Source organism: Ambystoma mexicanum, chromosome 6p (genome assembly GCF_040938575.1).
Source record: "Ambystoma mexicanum isolate Mex_15411 chromosome 6p, UKY_AmexF1_1, whole genome shotgun sequence".
Taxonomy (NCBI): Eukaryota; Metazoa; Chordata; class Amphibia; order Caudata; family Ambystomatidae; genus Ambystoma; species Ambystoma mexicanum.
Genome location: NC_090935.1, coordinates 787,389,464 through 787,404,523, shown reverse-complemented (window position 1 = coordinate 787,404,523; position 15,060 = coordinate 787,389,464). Strand labels below are relative to the sequence as shown.

The 15,060-nt window shown below is 48.8% G+C and overlaps 1 protein-coding gene across 8 annotated transcripts in view; it reads left to right on the top strand.

Annotated features, from left to right (window-relative positions):
• Positions 1-15,060, top strand: part of ERAP1 (endoplasmic reticulum aminopeptidase 1) — a 1,074,730-nt gene that overhangs the window by 624,358 nt on the left and 435,312 nt on the right. For all 8 annotated transcript variants that reach the window (XM_069627669.1, XM_069627672.1, XM_069627670.1 and 5 more), the window contains one exon: positions 7,025-7,208. In XM_069627669.1, the coding sequence (XP_069483770.1) occupies positions 7,025-7,208 (184 nt within the window). The remainder of the gene's footprint in view (positions 1-7,024; positions 7,209-15,060) is intronic.

Sequence of the window (15,060 nt, the reverse complement as noted above, 5' to 3'; positions counted from 1 at the left end):
TCCACCGGTGGTGTGTCGTGGTAGGTCGGCTCAGCTTCTCCCTTGTCGGATTCTCAGGTCCTGTGGCGACTTCTGAAGTTCCAGTCCCCAAAGCCCTGCTTTTATGCAGCATACCCCCATTCACTCAGCCTAGCTGTCAATCAAACATGCTAAGTGGTGAGCCGGCCGGCTCACCACTTGGGCCAATCACACAAGAGTGTGACTTGAGTTACCAAGGTAACTCAGTCCACGGTGCCTAAACCCCCTCCCACACCCCCTGTGGTACCCAGACAGAGTGGCACCACTTTTGGAGGCTTCTGTGGAGAAGCCCGCCAAAAAGTGGAACAAAGGGCTCGACTTGGGTTGGAGTCACAAACGCCATTTTAGAATCGAGTCTTGGCAAAAAATACCAACCGGAGAATTAATATTAATTAAATAAACCGGCGGTATGTTCGAGGCTATGAGAATTAAATAATTAAAGTTGGCAGCCTCGAACAATGGGAAAATCCCATAGGGAAATATTCGTGGTTGAATATAAAAAGTAGTTTCCACTGCCACCAGCCAAAACTCGATCAGGGGGGACGGAGACGTGCCCCCTCGACTAACAGACCCCGGGGCAATAGAATTGCCCCGACCAGTACGTCCACAATATGATGGTTTGTACTGGTTTCTGTTAATAATTTGGGACTTGTAAAGCCAATGGTGACTTTACATGCCCTGGGAGACAGTAGTCAGTCCCAGGGTATGGAGTCTATGGTGGGGTGTCACTATGACACCCCTGCGTTACTGCACGGAGGGTGCTGTGTAACACACATAGTAAAAAAACATGAGACCCTATGGAGTAAAGGACCCCATAGCCCATAAAACACATTACCAATCAAAGGAATACCATAAATCATGTCCAAGAGTGGGAGAAAAAGAGTCTCACTCTTGGCAGGAGGAAAAAACTAACTCCAGAAATCCAGCAAAGCTGCTGGGGGACTCACTAGGTTAGGAAATTCAGCTTAAAGGGAGAATTCTCCCTAACAGCGGGGCTTAGGGAGAGGGCAGTCATTGGCTGGGGGCCGTATGACCCAGAGACCAGTGATTGGTTACTACTAAGAAAGACAGATCAGAAATGAAACTGATACTGATTTTTTCTTTACCGAGGATTCCCAGCCTGACGACGGGGAATATTCATGAGCATGTGAATCCATGCCAGACCCATCCTGGAGAACAACAGCTACAGGTAAGTAACTTGTTCCATACTGAAGCAAATTTCTGTCTTGTATATGGGACCTGGATAACATAGAGAGGGTTCTGGACCCTTGACTGGTTATAGTCGGGATGGAGGTGGTGGAAGAAGGGCTTGGGACTCTGGGTCACATGACACATAATTTGTTCCTTTTGTTTTTGGCGGCAAGGGTGGTGTTAGTATGCAAGTGGACGGGGGAGTGGCTACCCACAAAAAGGGTCTGGTTGCGAGTTGCCCGTGAGTTGTTCACTATGGAAAAGTTAGCCTATTTACTCACAGGGAATCAGTGCGTAATATTAAACTGGAATGATTTCCATTTGTGAACAAGTACATGAGTCAAAAGGGAGGTAATTCACAAGGGATTTCGGAGAGTGAAATTGGAGGTTGTACACTGAGATACGCAATGCGGATGGCTAGATCCAATATGATGAATTTTGGAGTGGGCTGCTCACGGCGGACGGGAAGTAGAAGTAGGTTCTTTTTGTGTACTTTTGGTTGAAGACAGCTGGGCACTGGAGAGTGTTTTATCCATGGGAACCCTCCCTAGGGGTGTTTGTAGGTGTGGAACGAGGGGGAGGGATTTTCTGAGTAATGGAGTTTTGTATGTTGGGGCTTTTGGGGCTTTGGTAGAACAGAATTGTGATAATTGTATTTTCTTTTGCATCAGCTTGTGGGCCCAGGTCTGTACTGTATTATCTTTCGTTTTGAAGGAAAGAGCATTGCATACCCTTTCTCTCTGAGCTTAATTTTGACTGTGAATAAGGATAACCAAGTTTTTTGGGTGCCAGATGTAAAATATGGATAAAAGGAGATCCTGGCTTCTTTGTATCTCAAGTCTCCCAGCTCTCAGGCGTGTCTAAGGTCCTATATCTGTCCCTGTAGTTAAGAAGACAGGCATTTATATGACGCAGATTTTGATTCGGACCTGCCATTCAGTGTACTCTTTCTACCAAGAATTGTGAGCATAATGGAGGGTTTTGCAATATCTCTTTAATAAATGACTTCATGAAGGTTTTCCTGTTGTTTGCAGGGATAGATTTCGGAATGTTGACCACACTTATATTATTTCTTCTGTATATCACATTTCAATTAGCAATTTATGAATATGTTGGATAATTTCCGAACTATTATCTTCCAGGAAACCCAGCAATGTTCTGCTTTCTTTTGTCCTTTGCTGCATCATGTCTACTTTGAAGACCAGGTTTTGAAGTTTACAATTAACAGATTCAAAGCCTGCTTTCTTTGTAATAATATAATGGAGAGTTCAAAAGAAGATTCACATGGGTCAGCAATTAGCGCATCCGGCGACTGGGTGCAGGGTCCTTTGTTTGTAATTAAAGCCATCCTGTAAAGTTCAGTTGGGCTTGCTTCTTATTGCCCTTTGCCATGTGGGTTTAGTGTCATTGCAGGCCTGGTTTAATGATGTAAGGGGCTGTCTTGACTGGCCAACTCTTACCAGATAGCCAATGATTACAAAATAGAACTCTTACCACTTAAATATCTCCATGACTGTCTTCAGGATGTGGAATAAGTAGTGTAAGAGACAATGTGGGGATTTTTCATGGGGGCCCTTTTGAGCACGGTGGGGGCCCCTGCAGCACCGCGAACCCACCTTGACAATGCCTCAGGTTGCGGGCTATCCCTAGCCATGCAGGCCCAGTGGTCGGATTCAGGTGTCTCCACCAACAGCTCGCAGCCTCCCGAAGTTGAAGCCAGGGAACAGCGTACAAAGCATGTAGAAAGCCACTGTCTGGTGACACGGCTCCGGAGAGTCCTTTCATCTGTCTCTGCAATCAGTGCTGCTCGTGCAGCCTCACGCCGACCCTGGCGGCGCCCGAAGGCTGGCCAGCACAAACAAAATCCTGCATGGTTGCCAGCCTTCCATCGTGGCTCACTGAGCATCTTGCCGGTGTGGGTGGCACCTTAGTGTCCTTCCAGACTTTCACTGGCGGGCCCTCAGGATTCACAGCATGGCTCGCCCCAAGTGCTCAAGCGCCTCGGCTCAGGTTTTTTCAGTGCTCCCCTGCTTTTTTGTTGGGTTTACCTCTGCCGCTCCTGGCTACTGGGCAACACAAGAGGGTGGCGCAGCTCCTGTCATTAAGCCACACCTCATCAGGCCTCAGGGAAGCTGTATTTGATACGCGGGGGGGTCTTGACCCATCCTCCAGGTACTCCCCAAGGTTAATTTTGGGAAAGGTCAACAAACCAAAGTTTATTATTGCTGCAGCTTACTCAACCCTTGCTGAGCTTAGGCCGCCATCTTGGAGCCGGCTCTCAAGCACCCCCTTGTTGACGGTTGGACTGTGATAAGTAAGGGGTTTGTGATGATAACAAGTTCATCACTTACTGGTAATCATCATTACATGAAGACTATGTGAATTTGTGGAGACAAAGAGCGCCCAACGTGGGTATGCGAACTTCACAAGGAAAAAAGAGTCTGAAGTATGTATATATTATAAGCTTGCTGCAGCCGTTTGGTGAGTTAGGCGATTTTCCACTACCGCCTATGTAGTAAGCCTATGAGGAAAAGTACTGACCTCACAGACTGCGCACTACCATCCAATCATATCTATACATTTGACCATTCAAATAATAATTAGTTTCTCAACAATTCAAACACGTGGTAAGAAAACATTCTGGGATCAGAGTAGTTATTTAAACTTCTGTATTGTACCTCATACAGATTAATAATGTTCAAACCAGTAAGCCTGAATCAATTACACTTCTGTATTCTTATTCATACAGTTGGTATGGATATATATAGCACATACATCATGCCTCATACCATTTTTATGGGTATGAATAACAATTGCATTACGCCGGCACGTGTTTCAACCCTTCAAAAGGTCATCCTCAGGGCGTATAGTAAGAACCTATTTAACACATTATATAACAGTTGCTGATCTAGACCTAAGTTTTTTTAGAGCATTTCAGAAAATGGTACACCTATGTATGCAATTAGTTATGACGGTCCGCAAAAGTGCCAGTTATTATTTGTCTTTATGGTTCGCTGCTGTATGTTATTTTAGCTGTGAACACAAATCATCCGCTTCATGGAAGCAGTAGTTCCCGGCAGGTTTCCCTCTAATGTATATTATAGCCGTAATCGGCTTGTATCAGCAAAGATTCGCGCACAATGGCGAACATGCAGTTCGACTCTTACCAGTCACTACTTACCATCCCTCCAATCCACCCCTTCGTGATCTATGGTGTTAGAGAGATTTTTCATTTGTATGCCAAATCCAATTATCTTAATAAAATGTGTAGAGCGCAGCATAAGCCAGAAGGCAACTTGGCGCTCCCCTCTGCCTGTGAGACCCCCAACACCTTTTGCTGGACTCTTGGACCTTTTTCTTGTTCTCCTGAATGAGGGGAGCCTTTTTCCCCTCATTCATTTTATTTGCTCTGACCATAGAACCCTTGTTAATTTTAGTTTTTCCTTTATTTTATGGAGTCTTGCTTTCCACCATACTTGTTAAGGCATCTGTGTTTCACCTTTGCAGCATAAAGCACCTTTTGTGCAGTGTTGCTGGGAACCCAAAGGCTCTCCTCCTTATGTTATTTTATTTTCCTTAAGAAATACTGTTCTCAAGGTTAGACAATGGATGTGTCCTACCGACTTCTGCGCTTATTTCCTAACCTGGCGGTAGTGCAGAGAAGGGTCACCATTGACCCAAAATGAGGGCCCTCCTCTTTTTCCGCCATTTCATTTGTGCTTGTCCTTTCCTAGTCCTCCTCCTACCAGCCTGGCTGGGGGAGGACCTGGTTTGACTTTTCCTCGGCAGGAATCCTGTGGGAAGCCTGTCAAGGTTGCAAAGTGTCTGCGAAGACAGGACACGACGGAGGAGTCTGAAACTCTGCAGCCCTTTGTCTTCTGGCATACATGCCTCCATCCAGTTCCAACTGGGAGGCTGGCTGTCTTGAAAGGACAGCCACCACCCAAAGTTGAATGATGCATGACTGTTGATTGGCTGGGCTCCTGGATAAAAGGTGAGGATCCTGAGGCAAAAGACAAGTCGACCACTGCAACAGAAGAACTGAAGAAGATGACCAGAGATGTCTGCAGCCACCTTCCAGCAACGGTGAAGCCCGCTGGAGTGACTATTGCTGTCCTGACCCCGTTTTTCGAATCGACAGGGAAGCTCCGTAGAGGACGACTTCCTCCCTTGGATGGATGGCCTAATCAGTCCTAAGACGACCTGCGATTTGAGCCATCCCACGGCGTGCTGCGACCTTCCTGGGCTGAAAATCGCCAATACCCTGGGACCTGCAACCAGTCTGCAGTACATCGTCCTCCCATGAACATCCTCTCCCGGAACTTTCCAGACCTCCAGAGGCATCATACCCCTCCTCAAAGTCCCCTCACCAGAGTCCAGGACTGAGCAAACAAGGTAACTCAGTCAGATAATAACCATTCACCATTGGATTATGTGATAAGGCACCAAAACTGCAGACCAATGTTAAAGCATGAAGAATCCTTTGCTGAGAGTCCTTTCTCTCGACTGCTGCTGCAACATCCCTGCAAGAGTCCCTTCTTTATTTTTCACCACGACCAAGGTACAGGAGACCTGGTCCACCGCTGCTGCACTCTGAAAGAATTCAGCTGTATCTTTTTCATAACTCCACAGGTACTGTCGGACTCGTGGGAGTACATGCCTTGAGTCATTGTGTTGCTCCTTTGCTGCTGGAGTGCTGATTCCGGTGTTTGGGTTTTCCCCCAAACCGTTCGCCCAGGCCTAACACGTGTGCGCCCATATGGAGCCTTTCCCAAGTTCCCTGAAACATTTTTGAACAACACAAGCCCTTTACTTACAGCTCACATCTCCCTCCTAAGATAAGCCTGGCTGCTCTGCCATACTACCCAAACCTTTAGTAGTACAGACGTATTCTAGAGGTTGGCGACTCTATATACCAAGAGATAACTTTCAAAGTCTTACCACAGGTAGACTTTAGGCAACCTCCCCTAACACATGGTTTCCACTGATGTTGCACCGTTTGACCTAATTTAACTGGTGGTTAGGAGTGACGTTCTGCTTTAAAGTTAAACCCAGGTCAAAGGGAGGGGCCAACTTGTGTTTTTATAGTGAATGGACATGCAGGACTGACGCTTCCCGAACATGTACTCTATATTAAGAGCTATGATACGGAATAAAAGAACACCATGTGATGCACACTACCAGTAAGTAATCCAACTCTTTTTCTTAGTTATTTTGTTTTTTTGTAGTTTGCATCTAGCCACAAATGGCAACTTGAGAGCGCAAAAGAAGGGGCAGAAGACCAGAACAGTAGACATAGTATAGCTCATCATAAGGGCATGTGGTTGGGATATCACTTGTTAGCACTCAATGTTTATACTGCAGTGATGTGCGGGCAATTAGCATTCACTCTACCCCTCAATGTATCCTGCCAGCCCATAGGTTCCACCATATAGCTTTTTCTGTCATAGTTTGTTTTATGACACCGAGTTCCCTCAGAGTCCAAAACGCCAGCCCTTTTATGTTAATAGGTCATGTACACCTCTGAAAATTGTAGAACAGCAAACATGCCAGGGGCTGCAGGCAGGCTCTCAGCACATTACTTACTCTCATTGTACAGTCCTTTATGTACTTTCATAGCCTAGGGCATCAAAACTGGAACTGTACTGGTGTGTGGCTTCAATTCACTTGGACCTGTGAAGTTTGTCTTTCTCTTTTCCAATAACTTGCACTTGCTGTGAGTTGGTCTCTGAAGAGGGTAAGCATGATAGCATTCAGTAGGTATTTCAAATAAGGGTAACAGCATCTAACACACATGTTCCTCTGATTTATCTAGATGTCCTCATACTTCCGGACACGCCGGAGTGGATAAAGTTCAACGTTGGAATGAATGGTTATTACATTGTGCATTATGAAGGTGATGGCTGGGATGCTTTAATAAACCTCTTGAAAAATAATCATACAGCCATAAGTAGCAATGGTCGAGCCAGTCTCATTAATAATGCTTTTCTGCTGGTAAGGTAAGATTTGCAGTTTGAATTTGGTAATTTTTATGGTAAAGTCACTTCAAGCTGAATAGCAATGCAAACAGATAATTTAATCTGTGCTGTAAAAACATATACATAGTAATTCAATTATTTATTTTATTTAGAACACACCATCTATTGGATTTGGACAGTACAGCACAGCACAATGTTTCCAAACATGTCTCATAATTTTGCCTAATGTATGCTGTAAGCCTACTTTCGAATGGATTGTGTCCTCCCAAGTATTCCTCATCTTTGATAGTTAATATCCAGCTTTGCTGCTTCGGAATAGAAATGCAGTCGACTCGCTGTCCCTCGAGGGCCTCTGTCTCGAGGATGATGTCATCGAAGGCATATATAGCACACACTGTGCCCGTTGGCTTCAGCTCCGTTTTGCCGCGTAAGCTATCGCTTTGAGAAACTATGGCGCGATTCCTTTGTACTTCGCGATATGTCTTCTTCATTGACACCGACTACCCCAAAGACCGGGTTCAAGATGTGTCGAGATTGTGATTCGAAAATGTCATTAACCGACATGCCTGTGGTGTCTCAGGGTGGAGCGTAAGACCTCGGCCTGCTCCAAGTGCCAGTCAATGACCGGAAAGGCTTTGAAGGAGCGAAAGGGAAATTGGCGGTAGGTAGAAACACCAAAAATCCATCTACCTCGTCGAAAAAATCTTTGTGCGACAAGCCGAGAGGCGACTCTCATCGGAGGAAGAAGGTTAAGAGATCAAGCTTGAGGAGTGGCTCCCACCACTCCCCATCATCAATGAGGAAGTAAAAAAAGAAGCACCATTGGTCGCCTTCTTTGATTTCTTTGTCCGTCACCTGCCCTGAGAGGATATCTTGCCCCACGAAAAACTCCACACCTGCCGAATGGGAAGCATTTAGGTCAGAAATGCTAAAAATATTCCAAAATAAAAACCCACGGCAAGCCATGCTCCTACTGTGCCTTCCTGGGAGGAGGCGATCCCTTCACACTGGAGGAGCAGTGTGCCTCTACCCAAACCGGACCCCGACCCTGCAGAAGGTAAGCCAGTGGGCTTCTGCAATTTATCAGCATGCTGAGCTGGTAATTCTCACTAAGTGCTGCGGTCCGTGCCGCACCACCGTAGCATCCGCTACATCATCCTATTGAACCACGCTCTGCTTGCATGAAAGAAACCGCATCGGAACGACGACCCTCTCACCTTCCATGCCCCGGCCTGAGAGTAGGCACACAAGGTCTTACAGTTCAAAGATGGCCGCCGAGTGCTATTGATCTCCATTGCTCTCGTTTGTTTTCATGAGTGCAGCAGCCTGCTGTAGGATTGGCCACAGCTGTGTATTTACAGCCAATCACCACTCACCGGCAGGCGAACGCCGGCCATCGAACAAAGGCACCTAACTAAGGCGAGTGTCCCGAGCCTGTCCGAAGACGGAAGAGACGGGATTCAGGGACGCTGAACCACCTGAGGTAACTTTCTTTCAATCCCCCTTACCCCCCAAATGGTCAATACCCCTCACTCACTATCCCAGGCATCTCCCCCCACAACCAATTTGGTATAAGCCCACTATCCTGGCTCTCTACTGTTACCCACTACCCACCTCACTGCTCCGCTCTGCTCGCAGCGTTGAATCACTACCCGCTGACAATTCACCCTCTATCGACAACCGTCGTTGTGCACGCTGTTGGTAACACAGCTACACAGAAGCCCTGCAGCCGCATCAAGCATAACTTGAATGGTAACCATGCTCCCCAGCCACACGGATCACTATAAAATCGACCTTTTATTATACCCACTGTGATCAGTTGTGCACACCGCAACCGTGATAAAGTATTTGTACACTTACGCTGACCTTACCTATCATCAGAAAATGCACCGCCTACATGGATATGACTGCTCACTAGGGTTATGCTGTGATCTGCCTGTCTTTATAATCATATTGTATCATATGTTGGATTGTACACCGCTTCTAAATTGTCTCTAACCACCGCTGTATTCATACCTTGATTTATGTTGGGTCATACACAGCTAGAGATTTGGTTTTTATCCACCGCGCTGACTATATTGTGAACCATATTGTCTGCCGCTGCGACCACACTGCGAGTTATTTAGCTAACCTATTGTATCTAATTGCTTGTTGCGCATGCACTGTCTGCTCCCCAATCCAAGGGTGCCCCACATACCTAGTACACGAGCGCAAATTAGATTGCTCCCGCACAGATCTTAAATGGGGCGCATAACCGCTTGTACAGTGCCCTTACATGCCATTTCAGTGTATTCCAGATGCTCCTTGAACCAGTATTACCTGTATTCGCAGACCACCATCCCACACATCACCAACAACCACTCATATCAGTGGATTGAATAGAATTAGCACGTAGCCTATACTACTGCATCTCGATTTTGAACTCTGTTATTAACGACACTGCAACCTACGCGCTCGCAGTGCACATGAGCACCTCTCCATATCTGACCCGAATTGCCTCCAAGTTAGGTGTCCTACGCTACACACCATTACAGTATGCATTTGATCCCCATACTACACTGCCTGCCACTAGTACTCGGCTTCACCTTAAATACATTTAGACACCCTAACCAATGTATGAACAATATGAAGAGATTGATGTGCACATCACTTAGCATGAATACTACGCTCCCTCTAGCATACTGCATCTCACCATCTACCTGCCTGCCTGCATGCCTATATCCCACAGGCAAATTCACTCCCACCTCAACCACACTACCTTACAACCCATACCTACACGCACCTGCTCTCTGGCTTGAACCCTTCACCACCAAACCCACATCTAATCAACCCTGCACACTAAAGCACAGGAATGCCAGGCACGGCACTAGATTCCTTTCTCCCCCACCAGCACACAGGTCCACTACTATTACCAATACCTGCACCGCCACCGCCAAACCAGCACACCTCTCTGTTATTATACCTTCCACACAGGACATCACACTTCAGGAAAGCACCACCGCGCCGAAGATCATACACGCCCCCTGCATTAAAGGCATTCTTATCAACGCTAGGTCCCTCCCAGCTCATGCATTAGACATTGCAGACTGCATCACCAAGCAAGACCTGGATTTCCTAGCTATTACTGAGACATGGCTACATGCTGCATCTGGACCTGCTCTCTCGTTAGATGTTGGTTCTCTCTAGTTGCGATATGTAGTGAGGGACCCGACTTAGTTCCAAAAAAATGGCGTCAGAATACCTGTAGACGCAGTCTTGGAGCCGTCGGAGGAGCTTTGCTGTGCAGGAATTAGGATGTCCCTGGAGCGGATACCTGCGAGTGGCGGTCAATAGTTGGCCCTCATGTTTATGGGGCACTCAGGCTTGTAGGGTCTGAGACTCTGAATATGCCGTAGCTTGATGTGGCTGCGGGACCCTGAAACAGAAGCAGGGCAAAGTATGAAAACAATGCTGAAGCTACGAAAAAATGGAAAGGCGGACCGTGCTAAATAATTCGGTCCTCTGTGGAAGGGGGGAGGCAAGAGGGGGGGACTGAGGACACGGATAGCTATCGTGGCGGGGGCGGTCTGCCCCAGGTCACACGTAATAATCCAGGCAGGGAGCTCGTACCTGTGTGTCCACAAACAAGTGATTAGTTCGCCCAGGATGCGGGTGCCGACTGTAACGCTTACCTCATAAACTCTGCGGGCGCACTTCTCTGGAAAATCTGGTTGTACTATTCTTAGTGTGCGTTGTTAATCTGTGTAGTCTGGTTATCTAAGAAGAAACATTCAGCAATCCTCAATATGCTAGTCTAATGCACCAATTCAGGAATTAGCTCTCTAACTCTTCAGGGTTCATTACCTGTTGTTATTTGTTGGTGAGCTCTCCATCCTGCTTCTACGCAGGGGCGCTTGTCCTGAAGAATGGAGATGAAATGTAATTTTCTGAAGGGAGTAAGGACCGCTAGTGTGTGTGATATGAGAGGGAGAGCTAATTAGGACAAGGTAGGAGTTAGAAACTATCCCTGGCAAGAATAGCACGATTAAAGCCGTTCCATTAACAATTGACGTGCAAGAACACCTAATCTTCCCAAACCCAACAACTGAGGAATTTCAGAGGGTGATGAAGGCTCTGATGGCGGCCTGGTTCCGGTTACGGTTCCAGATGAGCTTATCTCGGGCCATAGCCAGTTTGTTGACCTGAGGCAGTCACTGCATGATGCCAGTGGACTGGACACCTCTCCGGAGGTGGAGTTTTGTCGGCCGGAGCCTGGCACTCATGCCGATTCTTCATATCAGCGCCTTATGTCTCGGGTACCGAGTACTTGGATTGGTCAGCTCCCCCAGGGGAGTTCGTTCAGGATGATCTCACGGACATCCTTGATCTCGGTCCACCCACTGACCCAGTTTTGCCTTTTCGTATGGCTCTGCAGAGAAGGGTGGCGGCGGCTTGGACTGCTCCGGAGAGTCTCCCGGCAGTGGGCAAGTCTTTGTCGCGAAAATACTGTCCAGCCAGTAGCGACCCCTGCTACTTGTCTAGGCACCCCATCCCGGAGAGTTTGGTGGTGCAGGCGGCTACGGCCCCGGCAAAGCAGGCGTCGTATCCTACCATCCCTCCGGATAGGGACGACAAACGTTTTGACGGCTGGGCGAAGAAAGTGTTTTCTTCGGGGGGTATGGCGCTTCAGGCGGCCAACTCCATATGTGCCTTGTCTCGTTTCACACACACTCTGTGGAACTGTGTTGCATTAGCGGCTGATCATATTCCCGAAGGGGACGAACGGGATGGTTTCCTTGCTATGGTTCAGGATGGCAAGGATGCCATGTGTGAGGCCGTTCAGTCGGGTTTGGACTTGGCGGATTGTGTCAGCCGGTCCATGGCGGCGAGCACCGTAATGCGCAGGTTTGCGTGGTTGCGGAAGTCTGGGTTCGCTCCTGATGTGCAGTCCCGGCTCCTCAACATGCCCTTTGACGGTGAATACCTTTTTGGCAGCAAGGCTGATGAGAGCCTTGAGAGGTTGCAGACCTCCAAAGCTGCAGCAAAGTCGTTGGGCGCTGCAGTTCGCCAACCTCCGCCTTTTCGTCCTAGGGGACAGCAATGGAGGGGAGGTTCCTTTTGCTATTACTCGTCCATCAGTAAAGTGAGGGGAGCTAGCAGTCAAAGAGGCCATCGTAAGAGTGCCAGAGGTGGAAACAAAGGTACTCGAGGTGCCAAGGCCGCTCGGGCAGTTGCCTCTTTGCCCTCAGGCAACGCCGCAGCCGCTACCACTCAGTCATGAGGCCAGGTCCCATGGTTCGCCGGTTGGGGGAAGGCTAGCGCAGCATCTTGTAGAGTGGCAAGCCATTACTTCGGATGTGTGGGTTCTGGAGATCTTCCTTTTCGGGAGAGGCCTCACGGCAATCCACCAGGGAGCCTCTCTTTGAAGAGTCCGGATCCGCTCCTTGCGCAGGAAATTCAAGCCCTGCTGGAGAAAGGCGCTATAGAACTGGTGCCTGTAGCGGAGAGGAACAAGGGATGGTATTCCCCTTATTTTTTGATTTCGAAGAAAGACGGGGGATTGAGACCCATCATGGACTTGCGCGGTTTGAACCAACTCCTCAGGAAGGAAAAGTTCAAGATGGCGATTCTTTCTCAAGTCCTCCAGGCCCTTCAACTTCAGGACTGGTTGGTGTCTCTCGACCTCAAGGATGCTTACTTCCATGTGCCGATCCATCCCAAGCACAAGAAGTACCTGAGGTTCGCGGTTGGCGACTCGCACTTTCAGGTCCTGCCGTTCGGATTGACCTCCGCCCCGAGGGTTTTCACCAAGCTCATGGTGGTGGTGGCAGCGCATCTAAGGAAAGGGGGGATTCACGTCTACCCCTACCTGGACGATTGGTTGATCAGGGGGAGCTCTCCCGAGCAAGTCCTGGATCATCTGTCCGTCACCTGCCACTCCCTTCACAGGCTGGGCTTCTCCCTCAATTTAAAGAAGTCCCATTTGACACCAACGCAGCGGCTCCAGTACATCGGAGCAGTGCTCGACACGTCCCTGGGGCAGTGTTTTCCTCCTCAGGTGAGGGCTCTTCACATTCAGCAGATGGTGCACAAGTTTCAGCTTGCCCAGAATCTCCCAGCGTCCGAATTCTTGAGACTGCTCAGCCTCATGGCATCCTGCATTCTTCTGCTGCCAGAGGCTTGTCTGCGGATGAGATCTTTGCAGTGGGCACTCAAGCTCCAGTGGTCTCAGTCCTCCGGCAGGCTGTCGGACCCTGTTCAGGTGCCGCCCTCGGTAGCCCGGGACCTTCTGTGGTGGGCCGTCGAGGGCAATCTGATTTTGGCTGCCCTGGCCGGAGGTGACGATCATGACGGACACATCCTTCACGGGATGGGGAGCTCATGCCAACGAGTTGACAGTCAGCGGTCGTTGGTCTCCATCAGAGTCCAGACTCCATATCAATCTGTTGGAGCTGAGGGCCGTCAGGCTAGCCCTGAAGGCTTTTCTTTTTTTAAACTTTTATTTTTGGCGGCACAAGGTTACATGGTGCAGGCAGCGAGGCCACCAGTTCGGGCACACGTTGAAGATGTAACAATACAATACATTCAGCATAGTACATTAGTCACAGCAATATCAGGCAATGGTCACAAGAGATATATACAAGTACGAGTTCACATAGTAGGGGTGGTTACAGAGGGGGTGGGGGACAAGCCAGAGCTAGAGGCGCTCGCACTTCTACTGTTAAGGTATGAGTTGAATTCCGTCCAAATGTTTCGGGGGCGAGATGTAGCAGGGAGCATGGATATGAATTCCTCCTCACAGTTGCGTGACCAGGTAAGCATATGGAGCCACTTCCGGTGGGCCGGAGGGAAGGGATTTTTCCAATTCTGAAGAACGCATTTCTTGGCAACCATACAAGCAATATTAAGAAATCTAGCTGAACATCTAGTGTCATCGGTCGTCCAGGCGCCAAACAGGACGGCCAGAGGATCCGGATCAATAACCGCTCCAATGATAGCAGAGAGTGTTTCTAGGATACCCTCCCAAAAACCAAGCAGTTTGTTACAGGACCAGAACATGTGTAGGTGATCGGCCCCCGTCGCCCCGCAGCGGGGGCAGTGGTGCGCCGCAGTGTGAGTGAACCTAGAGGTTCTATGCGGAGTGTAATAAAGTCTATTTAGAAGTTTGTATTGCATGGCGCGAAAACGGAAGTTGAGGGAGACTCGTTGGGTGTGCAGGCACATACTCTCCCAGGCCCCATCTGATATTTCCAGGCCCAGGTCGCTGGCCCATTCGTCTCGTGCCTTGAGAGTGGGAGTAGGGGAAGCAGCCTGAAATATCTTGTAGAGTGAGGAGACCACTCCACGGGCGCCCCCTGAGTTGGCAATGTATGCGATGACCGGGTTGTCTGGGGGCTCGTCCGGGAATGTGGGCCATCTGGAGCGAAACGCGGCCCGCAATCTATAATATTGGAGGGTTTCCAAAGCGGTCCCGGTGTGTCCCGGTTTCCAAGATCGGGGGTCAATAAACCTGCCTTCGGGGTAGAAGTCAGTCAGTGCGTGGTATCCCAGCTTCCCCCCAGTGTCGGGCCAGCGCTACATCGTGAGTGGGTTCCAGGCCAGGAAAGGCCCACACGGGAAGCCACTTGTAGTACGGGGAGGCTTCAGGCGTCTGGGAAAGCAGGCGAGTCCAGGCTAAGTGAGTCGTGTAGAGAGGGTCAATAGGAGAGTCGGGTATGTATTGGTGGTGCAGTATCGCGGACATTAGATCGGTGCCAGTAGTCGCCAGCCTCTCCAGTTTGACATGGGGACGCGTTGGCGTACCAGGATACCAGTGAGTGGCATGTTGGGCCTGAGCTGCGTGCCAGTAAAGTGATAGATCCGGGGCCGTGAGTCCCCCTAGTTTGTATGGAAG